This window comes from Spermophilus citellus, assembly GCF_964194105.1.
Source record: "Spermophilus citellus genome assembly, chromosome: 7".
NCBI lineage: Eukaryota > Metazoa > Chordata > Mammalia > Rodentia > Sciuridae > Spermophilus > Spermophilus citellus.
The window spans coordinates 38,123,263-38,146,686 of NC_138188.1; the positions used below are offsets into that span (position 1 = coordinate 38,123,263).

General features: G+C 50.6%; 1 protein-coding gene across 2 annotated transcripts in view; it reads left to right on the top strand.

Moving 5' to 3' along the window:
* The window catches only part of SPSB4 (splA/ryanodine receptor domain and SOCS box containing 4), an 80,554-nt gene that overhangs the window by 4,447 nt on the left and 52,683 nt on the right, over positions 1 to 23,424 (top strand). Inside the window, exons 1-2 of one of the 2 annotated variants that reach the window (XM_081301423.1) lie at positions 1,033 to 1,164; positions 10,537 to 11,384. In XM_081301423.1, coding sequence (XP_081157549.1) covers positions 10,691 to 11,384 — 694 coding nt within the window. In that variant the 5' untranslated portion in view covers positions 1,033 to 1,164; positions 10,537 to 10,690. Of the gene's footprint in view, positions 1 to 1,032; positions 1,165 to 10,536; positions 11,385 to 23,424 lie in introns of those variants that run through there. The other variant, XM_081301422.1, reaches the window with a different exon arrangement.

Sequence of the window (23,424 nt, forward strand, 5' to 3'; positions counted from 1 at the left end):
GAGGAGCATGCTATCTAGGGTGACCAGAAGCTTCTAGTAGGTGAGCCTGGTGCTGAGGGAAGCCACGGCAGGAGCCCCAGCTTGGGAGTCTCTGCAGAGGCCTAGAGATGTAAGTCCTAGGTGAATTTGCACAGAGAGAAGGGGGGCTGTGTCTGAAGATGTGACCTTGGGGGTTCACCCTTTATGGGCAGGCAGGACAGCTGCTGCTCCAAGTTCTGCATCTCCACGTGTTGGTGTGTATAGAGGGAGAGGCCAGAGCAGGGCCAGTGTCACCCACCAGGCTTGAAATGCTGTGAAATTAGGATAAACCAGAGCTCTGCCTTCTCCAGCTCGGCCCAGCTAGCTCTGCAGACATAACCACCTGTTAGCCACATTCTGGGAGAAATGCAAGTCCCAGAGGCCTGGGGCTGCAGCAGCTGCCTCCCAATCGCAGCCTCCCCACCGTGGGTCTCCCTTTCTCCCTCTTTCTATAGCTGGCATCCCAATGTCCCCCAGAGACATGCAAGCTTAATGAGGGACCTTCAGAAACACTAGCAGATCCCTATTATGGTCCCCTAGATAAACCCTGAGGCTGGAAGAGTTGTGCTTTTCTTTCAAGCATTCTGATTTCAGACAGTTGAGTTGAAGGGCAGAGTTCATCTTGGGAGATAAATAAGAGGTTAGAGGTGAGGATGGTCCTGTTCTCCTAATAGAAAATCTCTCCAGAGGGTTCCATGAAGGAGCGTCTTCCTCCTGCCCCTCTTTTCATGCTTTGCCCCAGCCTGAGCCATGCTGGACCTCACCGAGGCTGGCTGTCCTGGGGCAGCCCTCTGGGTGCTGGAGCAGCTGCATGGTGACCAGGCTTGCACGTGGCCTCACTAGCTCAGAGCAATGTCTCTTTCAAATGACCTTGCAGAGCAGGCTGGCCTGGTCCCCGCCCAGCAAGCCTCCCTCATCCCATCCCCTTCTCCCCCCAGGCTGACAGCTGAGCTTCCACCTTGGGGGCTCCTGGCTCAGTCACACGTGGGAGGATTCCCATGGAAACCCCAGGAGGAGGGGAGGCCTGGGGAAGCCTCATTGATTCCGCTCCAGGAAGACGGGGCATGAGTCGGATCCACCTGGAACTGGACAGATGGCTGTCTTTGTGGGCGCTGGGGACGAAAGGGCTGCCCAGCCAGTCAGAGTGTGAACTCCCTGTGTGTGTGTGTGATGGGGAGAGGGAATGGACATCTGTGAAAAAAACCTTGAGGGTTCTTAAGTGTGTCCACTGCTGGTGGATTCATTCTGAGTGAGCATCTTTTAATAAAACAAACCCTCTACTCAATATCTGTATCAAGAAAACCTTAAAAACTTTCCTGTGGAACCAGGCCCAGGAAGACATTATTGGCACCATTGTAAACAGGTGCAAATTGAGGAGGAAAGGCATGACATGAATGGCCTGAGCTCTTGTAGCTCTGCTTTCCAAGTTCTTTGCAGGTGATTTTTCAAGGCAGTGTGTCGCTTTTATTCCTCTGTTCACACTGTGTGTCCCTAGACGTTCACCCACCGTTTTCTCTAAATCATGTGGATGGAGTCCTGGGGACTCCGATAAGGGAAACCCAGCCTCTGTCTTGAAGTTGTCCCCAGCCTGGCTCCTGGCCATAACTGTTGTGGTGGGAACAATCCCAGAAGCTCTGAGAGCAGGGGGGTGGGGCTCCCCTGAGGTGGCCGTGCCCAGGCCCAATGGAATTGCACAGATGTGTGCCTGGGGGAGGGGGAGGGACAGTGGCAGTAGCAAGTTAGGGAACCGCAGGGAGCTTAAAGGGATAGAGAACAGGGATTCACTGAGGGAGATGGTTTGGGGAAGCATCATGGGACATTCTGGGAGGGTTAGGGCTAGGAGCGGACAAGGCAAGCCCTCGGGGGGACTGGAGGCAGGGAGCAGGAGTAGCTGGCCTAGCGTCTTTAAGCGTGGTGACATGTATTTGAAAGGAACGTGCAGTCTGCTGAGGGGATTCCCGGGCGCTCAGGGCCTCCTTTCTCTTTGCAGTCTTTGCCATTATTCACACCTGTCACCAGGCCTCTCCCCTTTGTGGGCTGTCCCTAGAGGAAAATGATTGGTTCTCCTACTTTCCTGCAGTGGCGGATCCCCAGGGGCGCTATCACAACTGTGGTTAAAGGAAGCGAGGAAGCCTGCCCTTGCCCCTGCCCCATCAAATCCAAAGCCTGAGGCCACGCTGAGAGAGGCCATGTCACCCAGCCATCGCCAATGCCTGCAGCAGACATGTCCCCCTGCAGACCCCCTGCCCGATGAGCCCACCCAGACACTCCTGGGCCTCTAAGCTAGTCACGATTTTCAAAGCACCGAGGCTTCTTAAATAGCATGCCATAGCTGCGTCCTGACACCTCACTTCCCTGTGACAGTAACACCGCCAGGGCCCTGGGGAGGGCGCTGAGCAATCTGAGTTTTGTTTTCTTGCTCAGCCATGATTACAGCCCCAGAGTGGACCCTTCAGGATAATGTCATTAAGCGTCCCCATCCAAGCATGACAGAAGACATTAAGTTTGGTCTGGGAGAGTGTGGGGGAGGCCCCCTCTGGCAATTTGGAGATGGTGTTTTTCCCATAAGGAAGTTACATTTTGTAGTAGGTCCTATGTGCCTGGCCCTGTGCCATGTGCTGTGTCCCCAGCTCTCAGGCACACAGTTCCTGGCTTAGAGCAGGCACCCACTGTTTGTTGAGTGAAAAAAATGAAGGTTACAAGCAGGGAAGGTGCACAGAAGTGTCTAGCAATGGGACGGACTGGATCCAGCCCAGAGGCAGCTGCTCAGAGAGGGTGACTATGTGCAGAGCCAGGCTCTGTGTTCCCCTCTCCTAACTCCAGCCCTGGACCTTTCACTGCTCTGTCCCTGGAAAAGAGCCAAGAGTGAGCCCTTCCTGCACCTGGCACCTTCTCTCCACCACCCCTGTGTGTGAGCTCTGCCTGGTTTTGCACACTTCCTGGGCACAAAAGTGCAGGTAAAACTTTCCTGTCCTCAGAAATGCCCTCCAGGGAGGAAAAAAGCAGGGCCAGAAAGACATGTCTCCCGACTGGCCTGGGGCACACAGAGGTCCGGGCAGGCTGCTAGATGCCCAGTGGATCAGGGCAGGCTTCTTGGAGGGAGGGGGAACTCGCCCTCATGAACTGACCACCTCCCAGGGGCTCTGTCTCCACAAACCCCCTCACACAGAGAGTTCTGGACACTCATTAAGGAAGTCAGTCTGCAGCAGATTGCCTGCAGGTGGTGAAATGGCGACAGGACTTTCACCTTTTGCTGGGTCTCCTGGCTACCCCGCCCTCTACCAGGTGATGCTGGTGACAGCCTCCATCCTTGCAAAAGCAGGCAAAGTAGCACTTTCCTGATGAGTCTGAGGGGTGAAGTCTTTGCCCAGGTCCCCGTAGATAGGCAGGGAGCCCAGCCCTGGGAGGTCTCCTGTGCTTCATTATATGGTCTGCTTCTGGTCCTCCTGAATGAATGGCTCGCCATCAGGGGACATGCACACTGCTCTGGGCCCTGCATTGGGGAAGCAGCAAGGGGACAGTCTTTTATATGCCTTCAAAGCTGTCATGGTGTGCTCATCAACAAAGTGTGTGGTAGGGGGAGCTGGTGACCACACGGAGCTGGGGACAGTGGGCACCATGGAGGGGGCGCTGTTCTAAACAGTGTGGAGGAAGATGTGAGAGTGACAGTGTTGTCCATCAAGTCATCCTCCATCCTGCTACTGAGTGGCTGTGTGACCCCAGACAGATCACGCAACCTCTCTGAGGCTGCTTCCTCTTTTGAATGAAGAAGCCGTGATCCCTGGATGCCTGCCTCACAGGGCATGTGAATTTGGCAGCCACCACCGCCCCCCCCCGCCCCCCAGAGGAAGAGCTGACATTTGAGGTTGGTGATGGAGAGAGTGGAAAGGAGACTGAGTTTGGCTGCCCAGGACGGGATCAGCTCTCTCAGCCACATGACGTTGGTCAGGCTGCTTTTCCTCAGAACCTCAGATTCTGGGTCTGTTATTATGGGAGTAGAAGGCGTCTTTCAGTGAATTACCAAACAGGGCTGGCAGACTGCAGCCCCCTCACCTCCCAGCTGACATCCCTGGGAATTCTGAACAAACTTACGGTATTTCTGGGTGCATGCTGGTCCAGCAGGGGCTCCCCACTATAAAGCCTGCACTTCAGGCACGGGATCCTGCTCTGTCCCCATAACCTGGCTGAGGCTCCAGGGCTTGGCAAAGTCAGGGTGAAGCTCTGTGGGGAGCAGAGGAAAGCCAGTTGTCTTTTTAGACTGTTCTGGGGCTTCCAGTTTTCCTACAGACACACCTGGTCCCCAGTTCTACGTGGCCCTTTGAGTTAAATACCCTGTCCTTTGTCCTATTCCTTCTGCCACCTCCTTCTCCTTTCTCCTCCAGTAATGGCAGCAGGGAACACATTGTTCTGCACCTTGTTTGTTCAACTTTATCTCTTGAATCTTCTGTATCAGTACATTATTTTCTTCAGCATAGCATCCATTATATGGATTCAATATTTTCTTTTAGTTTATCTCCTGTTTCCCGCCCCCCCCCCAATATTTTGCTGTTACAAACAATGTTGTATATGCATGCCGTATGTGAAATGTAGTTTCGCACCTTTGAGAACATATACGAGTAAATGAGGGAAGTAGAATTGTAAGTTAGAAAGGTATATGCATATGTGCATTTGCAATTTTAAAGATGGTGCTAATTTGACCGCCACTGAGATGCACCAGTTAACATTCACTGTTTTTGTTTGTTTGTTTGTTTGTTTTGTTTTTGGTACTGGTGATTAAACCCAGAAGCACTTAACCACTGAGCCACAACTCTATAGCCCCTTTTATTTTGAGACAGGGTCTCACTAAGTTGTTGAGGCCTCACTAAATTGCTGAGGCTAGCTTTGAACTTGGGATCCTTCTGCTTCAGCCTCCAGAGTTGCTGGGATTATAGGTGTGCGCCACCATGTGTGGCAGTATGCACTTTTGCAACATATGAACCTGCCTTCTTTTCCACAGCTCCTCCACTGTGTGATGAGACAAAAATGACATTTCATTGTAGTTCAACTTGTTTCTTGCCCATGATGCTTTTCATAGAGCCTCTTTTAAGGGAGCCCTTGATCTCTCCTTTTGGGTGCACTGTTTGTTGACATCTTCTCGAATTTCATAGTTGGGATGGTCTGTTCCTACTCATTTGTAGGAGTTTGTTACATATTTGTTGGTAACTTGTCTAACAAATATTCCTCTTGCTAATCACAAAGCCCAATTTCTTTTGAGTGCTTTTTTTGCTCTGTGAGTTTGTTATTCCCCATTTTTCCTATTTTGCATATTCATGCCTTCTCTGGCCACCCTTTTAAAATTATTAGATTAGCTGGGTGCAGTGGCTCACGCCTGTAATCCCAGCTGCTCTGGAGACTGAGGCAGGAGGATGGCAAGTTCAAAGCCAGCCTCAGCAGCTCAGCAAGATCCTATCTCTAAATAAAATATAAAAAAGGGCTGGGGATGTGGCTCAATGGTTAAGCACCCCTGGTTTAATCCCTGGTACAAAAAAAAATTAGATTAAGTGGTTTGTAAGCTTTTTTTTTTAAATTTAGTCATTGCACTCATGCATTTAAAGTACATTTAGTAATATTTGAACATGATAATCTTTTGAGATAAATTAATCTGAATAAAGGCCCACAATAACAATTTTTTTTGAGAAAGAGAGAGAGAGAGAGAGAGAGAGAGAGAGAGAGAGAAAGAATTTTTTAATATTTATTTTTTAGTTTTCTGTGGACACAACATCTCTATTTTATTTTTATGTGGTGCTGAGGATCCAACCCAGCGCCTTGTGTATGCCAGGCGAGCGCGCTACCGCTTGAGCCACATCCCTAGCCCAACAATTTTTAAAAGAAAATTCAAAATATTTTATAGATTTTAAATATTTTAAAAATAAAATTCATCCAAATACTACATGTTTGTATTAGATTAATGACTAATGAGGTAAGAGGTGGGTGAATTTTAGTTTTCAACATTTTTTTGATATGTCTTAAAATTGAGAAATTGATTAATTTTTTTAAAATTAATAGTTTTTTTTTAAAGAATAATTTTAGATTTTGGGAAAAGTAAAACAAGTACTTCACCTAGCATGCATGAGGCCCTGGGTTCAATCCCCAGCACTGCAAAAAGTGAAACCAATAAACAAACCAAAACCAGTAGGGCAGACATGTTTTATATACCCACAATGTTTTCCCTATAATGAACCTTTTACATTAGTGGTGCACATTATCAGAACTAATGAACCAATACTGCACATTATTATTAACTAAAGTCCACACTGTATTCAGATTTCCTTCATTTTTTACCCAGAGTTCTGTTGCTGTTCGAGGATCCCATCCAGGATACCACGTTATGTGTGGTTCTTATTGGCCATCTTGGGCTTCTCTGGCTGTAACATTTTCCCAGGCCTTCCATGTTCTTAATGACCTTGATGGTTTGGAGGGGCACTGGTCAGGTACCTTGTGGGACTCCCTCCAGCTGGAATTTGTTCAATGTTATTCTCATGATTGGACTGTAGGGAAGGAAGTGCACACAGGTGAAGTGACGTTTCATTATCTTACATTCAGGGGACGTGTCATTAAACATGACAGATTAACAGTAATAATATAATGGTTAATAAGAGCAGATAACATGGCAGGTTAGGCTGGATGAGATGGTTTATATGTTTTATTGGTTTGTTTTTGTTTTTGTGTAGCATTTCCCCCATCCCCACCCCCCCCCAAAAAAAAAAAGAAAACAGCTCTTGGGTTTTTGATTAGATCCACTACTTCTCCATTTCATTATGTTTAATTCATATATTTTCATTGTTAAAAATTTATTAACATTGGGTATTCCAGCAATGATTTCCTCTGGGTGCTGCTTACAAGCATCCCTTGGGTTCTAAGGGGTGGAATGTTTCCTTATTGCTTTTTTCCAGCTGTTCTGCAATTTTACATGGATTTTTTTTCCAAGTTGTTCAAAGAGATTTTTTTAAAATGTGCAAGTGATAGGGTTTTGTGATTCATAATTTTGTGATTTGTTTCTACATTTTCTGTTATCAGACAGTATTGCTTTTGCTTTTGGATAGGGTTTTATTTGTGGCCTAACATGTGGGAAATGTTTTCTATGGTTCCAGGAACACCTGAAAGAACATGCCTCCTATGTTTTCAAGGTATAGCATTGGATATGCACATCAATTAGATCTGTCTTATTAATTATGCAAGTTTGGCTTTTTTATGTCTTTACTTAATTTGATCTATTGATCTGTCATGAGTAGGAGAGGGGAATTAAAATTACCTACCTCTAATGTGTTTCTGAGATCCCTCCCCTATGTTTCCTCTAGTTTTTGCTCTGAATTTTGGTGCTATTATTTGGTGTGTTAGATCTTCAACAACAGATCATATTCTTCATCTAAAATACAATAAAAGTTGGGTGCAGTGGCCCACACCTGTAATTCCAGCAGCTCAGGAGGCTGAGGCAGGAGGGTTCACAAGTTCAAGTCCAGACACAGCAACTTAGCAAGGCCCTAAGCAACTTAGTGAGACCCTGTCTCAAAATAAAAAATACAAAGGACTGAGTATATGGCTCAGTGGTTAAGTGTCCCTGGATTCAATCCCTGGTACAAAACAAACAAAAGAAAAAAATACATTAAAGTGTAATATAAAAAAGAATATTAAATATGATACAATAAAATCTAATAAAGAATACGAACGTATTCTTCTTTGTCTGATTTTAAATCTTTTTCCCTGAAATCAGCTTTACCTGCATAATATAGTTATGTACAGTTTCTTCTTATTTTGAGTTTACACTTTCCTGTTATATTTTTCTCTTCCTTTATTTTCACAATTGTTGAATCTCTTTGCTTTGGGGGTGTCTCTTGCATGTAGCATGTGGTTGGGTTTTTTGTCTCATTTCCCAATTTTAGGATCTTTTCTTCTAGTAGTTTCTATGGGCATACACTGACATAATTATTACCTTGGTCTTAGTTTTACTACCACATTTTATGTCTCTATGTCTTTTTGCTTCAGTTGCTTCATAAAACAAAATCTTTGAGTATATGGTCTATTTGGTTTTGTGTTGTGTTCCTTCTGACAGTTTGGAAGGTTTGTATTTTATTTTTACTTCTGGAGGTTATTCTTATAATAACTATATAAAATGGATTTAATGTTTTGTTTAGACTGTTCCAGTTGTCTCCCTCCTAAAATAAGCAACTACAAAATTAGCTTGCAAATTTGGTTACAATTTATATCTGCTTTGTGACAGCATTTTTTATGATGAGTGGTATTGACTGGCCATTTTTTTCCTCTGTTCTTTTTACTCCTTTATTTCTCTAATAGCTTCTTTAACTGTATCCTGCACTGGTTCTTCCTTGAAAGAGGAACAAGCATTTTGCAAATAATCTAGGAATTAGCTTAGGAAGGCAGGATTACTCTCTGGTTCACAGAAACTTTGTTTCCAGGATTGTTACAGTGACTTCTTTTAGTCTTTGCAAAGGTCTGTGGCTGTGGTTTCTTCCAGTTCAGAACCCTCCTCCAACCACGTCACCAACACACAGATTCCTGTAAAGATGGCAGGTTGGTGGTTTCTTCCACCAGTCCTGCCCCCGTCATCCCCTAAAACATCAGAGGCAGGGGCCACTGCCAGACTGTTCCTGCTGCTCCTGGAACCCTTGGTTTTCTCCTTCAGGAATATCAGCTGCTGGGTAGCTCGGCCAACTCTCCAGCCATAGGTGTCTTCTCAAGGTGTTACCTCCCCCCACTTTGGATTTTCACTGCTTTGGACAGCCCTTGACTGCTTTTGACAGCTCTTCTCTTTAAACTGTGGTTGGGATTACAAATGTGTTTTAGTTTTGCTGAAGAGGGAGTTTGCATTTTTGTTTTTCTTTCTTCTTCATTTTGGGTGCTTTCAGATATGAAAATGAGTAACTTTTCTTCCGACATCTTAAAACTGTCTAGTGCTCCACATTTCCACATGCTCTGCTATTCCTCAGGTCAAACATTAGCCAAAACTCTCTGAATAGGGTCAACATCAGCTGAAGCTGAGGTCTAACGACAGAATGGAAAGAAAATGGGAGTCCAGAATAAAATGAGGGTTAAAAAAAAAAAAAGCCCAGAGGATCCCTGTCCGTGCTGTGTGGTTTCAGGTTTCTTCCCTTCCCCACCTGGACTTTGGCTCAGGTGTGCCACTGTTAGGGTGAGAGGGCATGAAAAACATCCCTATCTCCTTACCTTTCTCAGGGAGGTTGTTCCAAGCCCAGCAGCTCTCAGATCAGGGAGGGGAGGGCACATGCCTCTGGTCTGCAAGGCTCAGCTCTCCTCTCTCAACTCCCAGGGCCTGTCCAAGCAGCCCAAGCAGCCTGGGTTCTAGCTGGTCTTCTAGTGGTCGATTTCTCCTCCTTGAAAATCAGAATCTTGCACCGGGGAATGCAAATTGGGGGTAAAGGCTGTTAACAGTGTTTATAAACCAAAGAAAGTACTGGCACATCCAAGGAAAAAGGGTCCACGCAGGATGCCTAGAGAACAGAGCCAGAGGAGAAACACCACAGAGGCCCAGGGTGGCCCTTTATAATATAGTCTCTCAGATTCCTAGACCACCTGGAGGGAAGTATTTTATCCCCATTTCACAGATGAGGAACCTAGAGTCTGAGAGAGGCTTAGAGAAACAAAACTAACATGGAGAGGAAAGATTTGGGTGCAGTCTGTCTGGCTCCAGAGCTTGGACACCAGCTCTTGTATACTACCCACTTTGTCCCCATTGGTCTTCCCATGGAGATGGCACCTGATCCTCAGAGGGTTGCCTCCTGCTCTTGTCCCTGGGTGATCCTGTGGATTCTGGTTCTGTTGTTTTGCTTCTCACGCCTGGCTATATTTTAGGATGCTTTTTTGTGGTGGGTGAAGGGTACCCACCAATTGTTCTATCACCAAACTATGTTCCCAGCCTTTTTCACTTATGAGACAGGGTCTTGCTAAGTTACCAAGGCTGACCTCAAACTTGTGATCCTGCCTCAGCCTTTCGAGTAACTTCGATCACCACGGGGGGCTTTTAGGATGCTTTTTAAGCTCCCTAGGGCAGCCAGGGCTGGGAACTCATGGACCACACCCTAAATATCTATGGCCCCAGCTTCCCTGGGTTCAGCCCTTATTTCTAAAATGATTACTTATGATTGCTCTAATGTAGAACACAGATTCTGAAATCAGGTGACCTTGGCTTGAATATTGGCTCTTTCACTTATTAGTAGTGGACTTTGGCTAATTATTTATCCTATGTCTGGAATAATAACCTATGTGTTATTAATAATAACCTGTGTCTTACTGTGAGATCTTAAAGATTAAATGAGCTAATATCTAAATCATTTACAACAGTGTCTGGCATATGGCAGGTGCTCCATAAATGCCAGATATGAATATATTAATTATCATTATTATTATGCATGCACAAGGGCTCAGCCAAGGCATGGGCATAAATGAAATAGTAACTGGCTGTTGATGCTGCTGTTATAACCCGTGCCCTTTGCTTCTTTCTAGGAGCTTGGGCCCCTGCCGCAGCCCAGTGGAGGCTGTGGAGGTCTGCGGTCCGGAAACCGGGTTCCCAGCCCCGTGGTCTGTCCCTGGCTACGGGGAGTGGAGGCTCCCACGAGGTAGCAGTGGCCTGCAGTGGCCCCCCTCCCCACAGTGAGCCATGGGCCAGAAGCTCTCCGGGAGCCTCAAGTCGGTGGAGGTGCGGGAGCCTGCGCTGCGACCCGCCAAGCGCGAGCTTCTAGGTGCAGAGCCCGGGCGGCCCGCCCGGCTGGACCAGCTGTTGGACATGCCCGCGGCTGGGCTGGCGGTGCAGCTGCGGCACGCGTGGAACCCCGAGGACCGCTCCCTCAACGTCTTCGTCAAGGAGGACGATCGGCTCACCTTCCACCGGCACCCGGTGGCGCAGAGCACGGACGGCATCCGCGGCAAGGTGGGCCACGCGCGCGGCCTGCACGCCTGGCAGATCCACTGGCCCGCGCGACAGCGGGGCACCCACGCGGTGGTGGGCGTGGCCACGGCGCGAGCCCCGCTGCACTCGGTGGGCTACACGGCGCTGGTGGGCAGTGACGCCGAGTCGTGGGGCTGGGACCTGGGCCGCAGCCGCCTCTACCACGACGGCAAGAACCGGCCCGGGGTCGCCTACCCGGCCTTCCTAGGACCCGACGAGGCCTTCGCGCTGCCCGACTCGCTGCTGGTGGTGCTGGACATGGATGAGGGCACGCTCAGCTTCATCGTGGACGGCCAGTACCTGGGCGTGGCCTTCCGAGGCCTCAAGGGCAAGAAGCTGTACCCGGTGGTGAGTGCCGTGTGGGGCCACTGCGAAGTCACCATGCGCTATATCAATGGCCTTGACCGTAAGTGTGCTCGGTGAGGTGCAGGGGGTTCAGAGATTGCCTGTGGGTCCTGGGAGTTGGGGAAGGAGACTGGAGGTGGAGCCAGTGCCGCAGCCGCTGGGATGATCCTGCCGTGCAGGGGCGGTGGTTAGCCATGGGTTTGAATCCTGACCTTTTTGCAGGCTTGGTGGCTTGGGCTGTGCTTCATTTTCCCATTTGCCGAATAGTAGTGGGAGCAATCTAGCTTAGGGTTGTCGTGAGGATCAAACACGATGCTGTGTGTGCTTAGCACAGTGACTTTGCGTGGAGATGTTCATTACCCCTCCTTCTGGCTGTACAAGGGGTGCCCAGAATAATCCATGCTAGTCACAGCAGGAGGAAGGTAACAGGAAGACCGTTCCTGGGCTGAAATGCCATGCACCCCAGTTACTGATAAGTGATGAGCCACTTTAGCATCGGTCATGTATTGACCACTTGCTGTATGCAGGGGCTGAACCCCCAAATTCAGCTCTTGCTGGTGAACTGTTAAAGGAGTAACTGTCTCTCATCCCCCAGTTGACGATTTCCCCATAGGAATGGAAACTCAATGTTGTCACATCTTTGGATTTTTCCAAAAGCACCCAGAAATCTAGATTGTGTGAACTGTCCCGATTTTTAAAGTTAGCAGCTACTGGAAACTTTACCAGCTAGCTTGGGGAGGCAGGGTGGCCTCTGGACAGAGGACCCAGGAGGGCATATGTCCCCAGTTGAATCTAGGCTGAGCTGGGCCAGGAATCAGGCACTGACCGCTGCTCATTCCACACACCAGCCTACCAGCTGGTACGCTCAGCTGTCTGGTATGATTGGTGGTGTTCTTGCTCATATTTTATTTTTGTGGTTGTTGCACTAAGAGTGTCATGGAATGGCAAAGCGTCACTCCATTTTGTTTTACTGGATAAACCTTGGAGTGGAAGAGTACATCTTGAGAAGGGCATAATTAGTCTTAATGGAAAGTGTCTGGGGTCCTCTTAAGACAGGGTGACCAGGCAATCCCCAGAGGTGAGCAAACCAACAACAACAGCAAACACTGTTGAGTGGAATGGGAAATTTTACTTGCTGGAATTAGTCACTGGACCAGAAGAGTGGCCCGGGTATACCAATGTTCTGGAGTCTGATGTTCTTTATTTCCACCTGTATATCTCCCCAACACTTAGTGGTTTTGTCTTAGGTGGACTCCACTTAACTCCATAAACTTCACTGTACTCATCTCTAAAAAATGGGGCAGTACTGGCCATTTCCTTATCTGTGGTGACGTCATATATGGTGGCACCAATAATATGATAGTCAGGATTAAAGGCCTAACAGGCAGTGGGAGCTACCAAAGCCAATGGTGAGACCCCCAGATGGGCTTCCTCTTGGTGGTTAACTCACACCATTCAGACCATGGCTTGGCCTTCAGATATGAAGCTGAGATGTGAGGAGGGCGGCCACCAGTGGCTCCCTCCTGGATGTTAGGGTCAGGGGCAGTCTCCTCCTAGACCACGATCAGGGAGGCCGGGTACGGAGGGACAGTGGTGTTTGGGCATTTTTAAGCTCAGGTCCTTGCAATAGTTGGAGAAGCTCAGCGGGACTAAAACTTGGAGCTTTTCATCTTCCTCTCCCCTGGCCTTGATTTTTCAGCTTGGCAGAATCTGGAGGACCCGTCCAGGAGGCCAGGGAGGCCAGGGTGTCATCTGTAACAAACCTGGCATTTCTCATTTAGTGAGGAGGGTTGGCATGTCTGGTGTGGCACTAGCCTGTTCTGCAGGCAGGATACTGTTTTCAACCTTGGGCAAGACATGATACAGAAAGGGCCAGCTCAGCATGGGACCAGCCCTGACCACAGGGTGGCCAGAGAACAGGCTGCAGTGGAGTCCCAGGAGTGGGGTAGTGATTGGGAAGGTGCTGTGAGTCCCTGTAGTGAATGACTGGGGCCAAAGTCCACCATGGATCTCTAGGGACTGGGAATAGTTTGGCTCTGGGCAGGGAAGGAGACCCAAAGTGGGGACCTGTGGACAGGGAGAATTCTGAGCCAGTGTTAGTTGGGGACATGATGGCTGGTCCCCAGATAGCCCTGACTAGGAAGTGGGGGACCAGGGTCAGAGACATGCTCGGGAGAGAGAAGACAGGGATGTTCCCTGGGATTCCTTCCCACCAGGATTATAGTGGAAGAGAGCTCTGCTGGGGGGAAGAGGAACAGTCCCCGAAGGCCTGGGCTAGACTGCAGCAGCACTCAGCAGGAGGCTCTCAGCAATACTGACCTCCTCTCTCAAACTTCAGCATTCTCCTTTGCAAAATGGGGATGATGAAATTCACTAGCAGGGAGACTGAGGCAGGAGGACCACTGAGTTGATGCCATAGCAACTTAAGAAGACCCTGTCTCAAAATAAAATATGAAGAGCTGGGGATGTGGCATTCAGAGGTAGAGCACATGTCTAGCATGTGCAAGGCCCTGAGTTCTATCACTAGTACCTCAAAACAAAACAAAACAAAAATAAAACCTCACCAGCACAGAGCAGACTCCCAGCAATTGGGGCCCGCTGCTTCAGTTAACTAGGTGATCTGGGTAGGTTCTGGGGTTCATCTATGGAATAAAATGGAAGTGGTTTTCAGAGAGACTTTTCCTCTAATGAGACGGAAGTAAGTTAATGGATATCACTTTTAATTTCTGAATTTTTTGTGACTGTAAAAGCAAGGCTTAGAAAGGCCTTAAACGCAGTGAACTCAGAAGCACGTGTTTGCTGGGACGGGGGCTCCTGGCGATGAGATTTCCTCTGGCAAACAAGATGCGATTTCATATTGCAAACACATAGTGTCTGTTGTCAATTTTGCAAGTGAAATTGTTCTTTTGCTGCAGCGTGGAGTGAAATGGGGCCCCGCATCTGGGAGTTTATTGCAAAGAGCTGCAGGATGCCCAGGGGCTCTGGCATCCCAGTGAGAAGCATGGTACCTACACCAGGCAAATGGGAAGCTGTCCCAGATTGTCAAGGGCCCAAGTAATAATAATAATGGCAATAAGAACACCAGCTAACACTTATGCAGTGCTCAGCCTGTGCTGGGCTCTATTCTAAACACTTCACACATTTTAACTCATTGGATCATTGTAACAACTGTGTTGTGTGTGTGTGTTGGGGCGGGGGTGTTGTTTTTCCAGCACTGGGGATTGAACCCAGGGCCTCCTGCAGGCCAGGCAAGAACTCTACCGCTGAGCCACATCCCTGTAACAACTTTCTGAGCGAATATCTGTCATATCGTCTTCACTTCGCCATGAAGAAATTAAGGCACAGAGAGCTTGAGCCGCTCAAGGTTGCCCAGATAGTACCTGCGGGAGCCTGGATGGCAGCCGTCTGCCAAGGCAGGAAGAGAAGGCTCAGCAGGGTCTGCTCACCTGGCTGAGTGGCCATGCAGCCAGGGCTGACCCCAGCCTTCTGCAGTGAGTTTGGATGAGGCACCGACACATCGTCTCTGCTATTGTTCCTCCTCCTACCCCTTCATCTCCATCTCTCAAAGCCCTGGCTTAGTACAGCACTCTGCAGGGTGTTCTGAAAAGCCAAGTCATATAAAGACAGGCCCAGCGGTGGTTGGAATCAGGCGTGCTTGATCGCTAATGGGGGAATGTCACTGAAATGTCCCAACTGCTGTGAGGTTGGGCCCCCTGGGGTAGGCCAGTCCTTTGGAATCTGCTCTGAGTTGGTTTTCAGAATTGTTCCTGGGCTCGTCTTTCTACATGTTGGTGGTTTTCTCAGGTTGTGGAGTTCTTGGTGGCCGGTGATGAGTGACACAGGAAGAGGGGAGGCGCCCCAGGCAGACACATGGCCCTGGGGCCCCAGAGCAGATTTATTTTTTGGTTGGGGGAGTACCAGGGATTGAACTCAGGGGCGCTTGACCACTGAGCCACATCCCAGGCCTATTTTGTATTTTATTTAGAGACAGGGTCTCACTGAGTTGCTTAGCACCTTGCTATTGCTGAGGCTGGCCTTGAACTCGCCATCTTCCTGCCTCAGCCTCCCAAGCTGCTGGGATTACAGGTGTGTGCTACCACGCCCAGCCCCAGAGCAGTTTTGATATGGAGGTATTAATAGTTACACTTTTTGCTGGATTCTACCCAGGTTCTGTGTCCTAGGCTATTTATTCATTTTACTCAAAACAATTTAGTCATAATAAGTGAGGCAGTGTCACTGTATTATCCCCGTTTCATAAGGGAGGAAACTGAGTCTTGGGTTTCCAAGGCCACAGACCTACAAGGGATAGCTATGACCACTCCTCTGCTGCCCTCCTGCTGCCTGGGCCAGTCCTGCCTCCAATATGTCCCCGTTCAGGGCTGCCCTGGGAGGACCGTGGAAACGAGGCATCTTGGGGCCTCGTGGAAATGAGGTGCTTGTCCGTCTGTGCCAGGCAGAGGAAGCTGTATTTCCAGACGTCATTCCTAGATGGTTTAATCGATCTGCCAACAAGTATTTATTGGCGCAACAGCGCAGCAGAGGAGGCTGGCGGCCAGCCAAGGCTTCTAGTGTCCATGAAGGCCAGAGAGAGTTTTCTACCAAGATGCCTGCAAGGACACCGTCCCCTTGCCAGAGCTGTCCTCCTGGTCTGCACTGGGCGCTGTGTGTCTTCCCTGGGGTGGCGGGTCCCCCAGCCTCCTGTATCTGTCCTTGGCTCCTCCGCCACGGTCCTCACCTGCCCTCCCCTTTGTCCCCTCCTCTGTCAATTGGTCCTGACCCCAGCTCACTCCCTGGTCTCCGTCCAGGGCTGTCTCTACACCGTCAGCTCAGCACTGGGTGCCCCCTGTCGCTATTCAGTATCTTCCCACGATGGGTACCCCCTCAACCCTCAAGTGCAGGGGAGCCCAGCAGGATGGCGTCCAGGGGGCATGTCATGTGTGGGCAACGGGAAGGGGGGCTTTGTGTGTGCATATGAACCCTTGAAAGGCAAGTTGTGTGTTTGGTAGCCAATAGATACCCTCCAAACCGTGGTGTAATGAAGAACCCCACCCATACTCCAGGTCTCCAGCCCTGCTCCCTGCCGGCAGCCACCACGTCCTTCTGGAAGTATTGATGACAGGGAATCTTAGATCATACTGTAAACCTTGCTCTGTATCTCACCCCTCCCCCCACAGATATTTAATGGCTTAAATATCAGTTAATGGAGAGCCGCCGCATTGTACTAATAGCTGCGTGTGTTTTTATGGTGTGGTTTTATCATCATTTAATTATTCAGATCCCTATTTGGGACAATTAGGCAGTTTCCTTTAAGAATAAACCTTTGATCTTAATTTGAATCCCCTTCCCCCCCCATCTGTTTATTTAACCTTCCCAAGCCCCAGTTTTCCCATCTGTGCAGTGGGAATAATTATCCGTATCTTGCCAAGTTCTGCACTGGAAATGAAGCGTGGCCCAGCATGTGGTCCTCTGTAGATGCCAAGTGGAGGGGGTTGTCAATATCGTGCCTGTCCTGTAGCTCCAACCACACCTCTCAGCTCATCTTGGGCACCTGTGAATGCTTGTGATTGACCTGGTTTCTAGGTTAAAAAAAAAATAGTGGAATCACTTGAATTTGATACCAAGAAGGCTGGAGACACTGTGGCACTAAAATTATTGGAGGCACAGAGCCCAGTCAGTCCTCACGTAGGATGTGCATCTGCATGATAAGTACCCAGGAGACTTATCTGCATACAGTAGGGCCGCAATGGATGTGATGTGATTCGAGGTTCTGCTGGTGCTGTGCTGAAGGTACTCTTTGAGGTGGACTGCATCTTAGTCTTCTAGGTCTCCCCTCTCATGGCGCTCCGCGGAACAGGGTGCAGAGTAGGTGGTTAGTAAATTCATCTTAAAGTCTTGGCCTCTCACCACCTACCATGGCAGGATCTGAGTCACAGTTGGCTACAACAGAGGGTGCTGCCCGCCTCGTCTGACCCCTGTGTGACCCTTCCCACCTCTCATTGTGCACTCCTATGGCACATCTGTCCCCACACACAGGCCCAGGGAGGCTGTGTGATGGGCCAGGCATTTCAATTCACACACTGGCCCTCACCCTTTGTTACCCACAAAAGCAACAGACTTTGGATGAATAGAAAAGACTTTGAGGAGGATTTTCACACTTAGCACCCTCATTAGTAGGCTCAGCCTGCAGGAAAGGGATTTTGAAATGCAGGCAACAGCATTTGAAATCAGGCGTGGTCACCCCAGGCCACAGCGTGGTCTCCTGGCAGACCCAGGGCTCAGGGAGCCCAGCACCAATTCTAATTTGCTTCTAATTAGCTGTAATCCAGAGTGAGTTATTTTACCCCTGAGCCTTAGTTTGATTATCTGAAAAATGGACAATTTATTTTGCCAAACGGTGTTGGAATCATGGATTATAGCCAGAAAAGTGACTGGTCTAGTATACAGCACATAATAGGTGCTGATAAAACGGTAGGTATAATTCTGTCTGACTATTTTCTGAGTAATTCTGTCTAATTTCTGACTACTTCTGCTTCCACAGACTGGTAAATTACAGTGTTGTTAAATGTGGAAATAATTGTTGTTATTAAACCTCAATCCCAATCAGAGGGATGTCACACAAGGGCATATGCTGGTTCTGGGAGGCTTTTGACTCATCTCTTTAAAATATCTGAGTTCAGGTGCTATGATGAGTTTGTCACAAATGAGCCAGGAGTATTTAACTTTCTCCATGAGCGGTCCTGGAAGTTTCCTTCTAAGTGTCTCATTTGGGTGTTTCTCTGAAAGCCTATATAGCTCCAGGGGGCACTTGCCTGGTGGACTTTACCAGCGAGGACACTCAGCAGCTGTGTGCATGTGTACTCCTCAGGGACAAGCTCCCAATAGTGGCAGGCCTGAGGTGTAGCATCTGCCTCTGAGCAGACGGGTGCTAGGCCTGGCCACGGGCTGGCCACTACGAGACCACTGGAGAGAAGGAAAGGGAGGAGAAGGAGGGTCTGCATTCTCAGGAGTGGTGGAGGGACAAAGGCGGGGCCCAAGGACCAGAGTTAGAAGACACACTGTCCAGCAGACGACGCAAGACCTGCACTTTACAGGTGGGAGCTGAATGGACCAGAGAGCCATAAGGACTTGTTCAAGGTCACCTGCCAATCAGCAGCAGAACCAGAATGCAAACCCAGGCCTCCAGTCCCCACTGAAAATGCTCCTTCCCAAAACCCAGAGAGAAAGGCAGCCATGCAGTTCATGCCTCTGTATCAGAAACCAGCGTACATGATGGAGGATGTGGTGCTGGGGACAGGGGGGACAGTGATGGGCGGGGACCCGGGGGACCAGGAGGGAGGAGGCCTTTGGAGCTGGGCAGAGTCGAGCCACGTGTCTCCCCTTCTGTCCATCCTCTCCCGTGGCTTCCCACTGCCTCTTGCACGTCAGAACCTGCCCTAATCCCCTCCTAGACACCAGAACCAGGGGATTAGCACAGTCACAGGGACTCTGCCATCTTCTCCCTGGGTGACGTGGGCATCAGCCTCCTAGCTCCCTGGTCCATCTGTGTCCTCCCTGGAAAGTGGGTTTGGGGATGGCGCTGATCCCACAGAATCGTCAGCAGTGCCTTCTGAACCCCAGTGTGCCTTCAGGCCCCTGGGGTCTTGGTCAAGTGCCCACTGACTTGGCAGGGCTGGCCGGGCCCAAGAGCCTGTGTTCCAACCAGCTCCTGGGTGATGCCGAGGATACTGCATGTGGCAGGTGTGGCGTAGGGCTGGTGCCTCCATCTGGGCTTCTCCTCGCCATCCCCCTCCCCCACACTGGGTGATCCTGCAGCCGGGCCCATCTGCTCTCCCTCTCCTGGGCCTGCGCTGACCTCTTTGTTGGAAATGGCCCACTTCTACCACGCCAGTAAAACCCCATGTCAAGGGCCTGGCTCTGCCCAGGGGCCTGGTTCTGTCCACCATCCCCCTGGGGCCTCACCCCCTGTCCCAGCGGTCCAGCTGTGCCTCTGATTCTCCTCCCTTCCCTATCCAGCCCATTCCCTCTGGTCCTCACCACCCCCAACCAGCAGGTGACTCAGTTTACTGTCCCAGTTGTCCATGCAGGGAACACAGTAAATCCACGGGATTATCCAGGAGCTTTCCTGCGGGGGTGACTTTGTTTGGGAAGGGATTACTACAAATGGAAACATCTCTTTGTTAAACTCGCCCGGGGCCCAGCGCTGCTCAGCGCCTCTCCTGCGTCATCTCATGAAAACCTCCCACCCTTGCAGACCGCAGCCCTGAGGCTCCACAAATCCCCAGGGAGGAGGAGGAGATGCTCTCAGCCCATTTCTCCCATGAGACTGAAGGAGGTGAAGGGCCAGCTGATGGCACCTGCTGGGGAGGTGGCTGTCCCAGGGCTGGAATCTCGTCCTTGCTCCACGCCCTGCACCTCTCCACCTGGGCTCCGCTGGGCACTCATGTGGTCACATTGAATGTCTCCTGTGGCTGCTAGTGGTGCCAGGCCTGGGGCTCAGGGTGCTTATCAAAGGAGTTTAGCAAGCTGGCACTGGTGGTCCCCCCTTCCCCGGCTCTTAAGTACCCCTGAACAAAGCACCCCGGGCTACACTCATTGCGACCCCCTGATCAGCATCAGTGATGATTCTGGGTGGGGAGGTGCTGGGACAGTGGTGGATGGAGCAAGAGAAATTCAGGGGGATGTTTAAATGAGGGGGAGAGAGGAGCCCGCCGGCCTGCCAGGCGGGCAGCAACGCTGACTTGCCCACGGTCAGGGAGCAGCCGATTCGCCCAGGCTTGTCCCCTGGTTAAGGCCGGGGGCAGTTAGCATGAGTTACAGGCTGGCCCAGACACTAATAAGGCTGCTGTCGGAGGCCTTCCATAATTCAAGGGGAGGCTGTGCCGTTTAATGGCCTTTCTTCGTCAGATCTTCCAGGACTCGGTGCCTCCTTAATGATTTATTTGCTTGGGATGAAATTAAGCCGAGACAGCCGTGGGCTTGGAAAATACGGCCGCGCGGTCTCCAGGTTCCTCTCCTTCTCAGTGGCTGCTTCCTAAAATAGCGCAGCGAGAGCCCCCATTTGTGACCTGCCTGCTGGGAATCCTGATAGGCAGGGCTGCCCGCCAGGGGCCCCCAGAGCAACACCTGAGCCCCTCCCTGGTGCCCCCCAGCCCATGACCCCCAGAGAGAGGCACAGGGGCCAGAGCTGCCAGCAAAGACCTTCCTTCTGCCTTGTCCCAGCCTCTGAGTCATTGAAGGAGTCTCCTTTGAGTGGCTCCATCTGCAGCCACAGCTGAGTTCCAGATCTTGCCCCCTCTGTGACGTTTCATGACACAGACATGAACAGGTTTGTCCCTGCTGTTTGGCGAGGTGGGTGACAGCCCTCCACTGGATGTGTGAGCCCTGCTAGGAGGGGCATGTGGGATTCTGTTCATCTTCCTAGAGGTGGCAGTTCTGGAGTGAGGGCCCAGGATTACAAGCTTCACAGAGGCCAGTCAGACTCCAGGAATTGCGGGTGCTGGCAGAAGCTCCTGCTGCCCTCTGATTGGCTGCCTCTGGGCTGGGCCTCTGAGCTCTGGGAGTGCTGTGGCATCCTGGAGTCTGTCCCTTCATGTTCCTGCCAGAACCTCAGCATCCCCTGGAGCCTGGGAAACAGCAGCTCTGTCATCCTCCTGTTGAATCAGAAGTCTTGCAGCGGCTCTAGTTATAAGCTTCCCAGTTGGCCGGTGCCATTAGTCCAGCGCTGGCCATGGTCAGCAACTGGGACACCTGCCCAGAGGAGGCCACTGGGTGGGTGGGGGCCCAGGGCACAGGCAGCTGTGCCCTGGATTTCCAGGAACTGGGTGGGAGATGCAGCCCAAGGCAGAAGGGGGGAGGTCTGCCTGCAGTCTGGGCTGGAGCAAGCTTGGGGGTCCTGACACTAAGGAAACACGCATTTAGCAGGGTTCAGCTGCTTCCCTTTCCAAAGGAAAAAATGCGTGCACCCAGCCTGAGCCGTCAGTACTGGGCATCCTGGTTGTCTTATTCTACCTGTTGCATCCCAGGACATCTTGAGAGGCCTCCAGCTTGACCCTCAGCACAGGGAGGAACCGCAGTGGCAGTTCAGAAGGTGTGGGTGCAGCCTCGAGCCCTCTTGGGTCCCTGAGTGTCTCTACTCACAGTTGAGGGCTGGCCATCCCTCTGCCCTGTGTCCTCAGCACCTGACACCTGGTGGGTTCTCAGTAAGCCTTGTTAAATGAGTGGCCAGAGAGCTGAGAATCCTCCCAGTTACCTGTCAGGTGATCAGCAGTGTCCAGGGAAAGAGCTCCTGCTTCCTGCAGCATCCGCACAAAACAGAAAGACCACAAGCCGCGAGCATCTTGAGAAGACGTCGTGGAAATCAGTCCCGAGGAGTTTCCAGTTAGCTAGGAATTGTAGATGAACATCAGTGGCACCTGCCCATGGCCACCCCTTTGACATGGATCTCGGCACCACTGCTGGCTCCTCAGCCACATTCAGCCCTGCCTGAGAGGTGCAGAGGTACCTGCTCCTTCTGTTCCTGCTGACCCTGAGCCAGAGCAGCTGTGGGGGTGAGCGAGGCGGGCCCTGGAGCCCTCGGTCTGGTGGGAGCCGTGGTCAAGTTAAGAGGATTAGCCAAACCATCACTCAGTGAATGTTTTTTGAACATCTCTTATGTGTGGGGCCCTGGGGACGTTATGATGACAATTTGAGGGAGAGACAGATGGGAACAGGAAAAAAAAAATGCCTTGGTTCAATCCAGATATAGAGAACTGTGATTAAGAGAACAGAATTGGAGAAGGTGGGGGAGGGGCATCCAATGGCCGTGGTCCTCTCTGGGGTGGGGAATTGAGGTCCCAGTGATGGGGTTGAGGTGGTCCTGAGCAAGTCAGTGGGGACGAGCCTATGACCAAGAGGGCGGCCAGCAAGGCCGGGTGTGTTGGAGAGTGTGTGCCGCGAGGCCCAGGGTCTGGGTGCTGGCCCACCGTGCCCTACAGATTCCAGCCGATCACTGTCTCAGGAAACGCTGTCCACGGTCTGTTTTCCATGGGCACAGGCCTCCCGGGTCTTCGGGTGGCCTGCTTGGAGGGCGGGTGGGGTGGCCTTTGGTTCTGGTGGGCGTACCTTTCTGTTTTAGACAGTGGGTTGAGGTCCAGGAAGGGGAAGAGACTCACCCGGGGTCACCCTGTGAGTGGCAGAGCTGATTGGAAACGTTTGTTTGTCCACTATGTTGATTCTGGGGCTTTTTTTTTTAAGTGTAGGTTTCCTTGGATCTACTCAGCCCCACTCTGGCAGCCCAGCCAGGAGAAGGGCCTCTGTAAGAGGATCGGGGGCCTCCGCCACCCCCAGCCCAGCGCTGTCCTTTGGCAGGACATTTGCATTTCAGTCTCTCCTATCTAGGTGGTGGGTGGGGGACCCAGGGCTTGGAGCCTCCCCACACCAATAGCCAAAGCCAAAGCACAGGCCACCCCGACTCCATGCTTTGGCTTCTCCATGTTCTTGGCTGGACCCCAGGAAGGCATCACCGGACAGGTGAGCTCTGCCTGCCCTTGGTGTTCCCTGCGATGGCAGGGCCCGGAGGCTGGCCTGGGCTCTCGTCACTCCCAGACTGGGCAAGCTACTCAGGAGGTGCATGGTGGACTGAGCGCTTTTATGTCCTTTTTGGCCGACATGGGCCACCCTGCTAGGCTGCTCAAGGTATTTTGCCAAAATGGATTGCTCAGAGGTGTGGAGGCTGCACACGCATCCTTGACCCGGACTAACTGGACTTTTTCAAGAGTCTAGTGTTGGGTGTACGAGAGGCCGGGGTAGGGAAGGTCGCAGAAAGGGCACCGGACTGGGAACCTAGCAGATTCCAGCTTGGCCCCTGGCTGTGTGACATTGGATAAGTCACCATCTCCCTCTGCACCTTGGCTTTTCCCCCAAAGGAAGAAAGTGATTGGACAAGAAGGCCTCAAAGAGTCTTTGCATTTCTTTTTCTTTTTTTTTTTTTTTTGAATGAAACAGAATTTTTATTTATTTATTTATTTATTTTGTTGTTGTTGTTGTTTATTTATTTTTTTTTATTGTTGGTCGTTCAAAACATTACATAGTTCTTAATATATCATATTTCACAGTTTGATTCA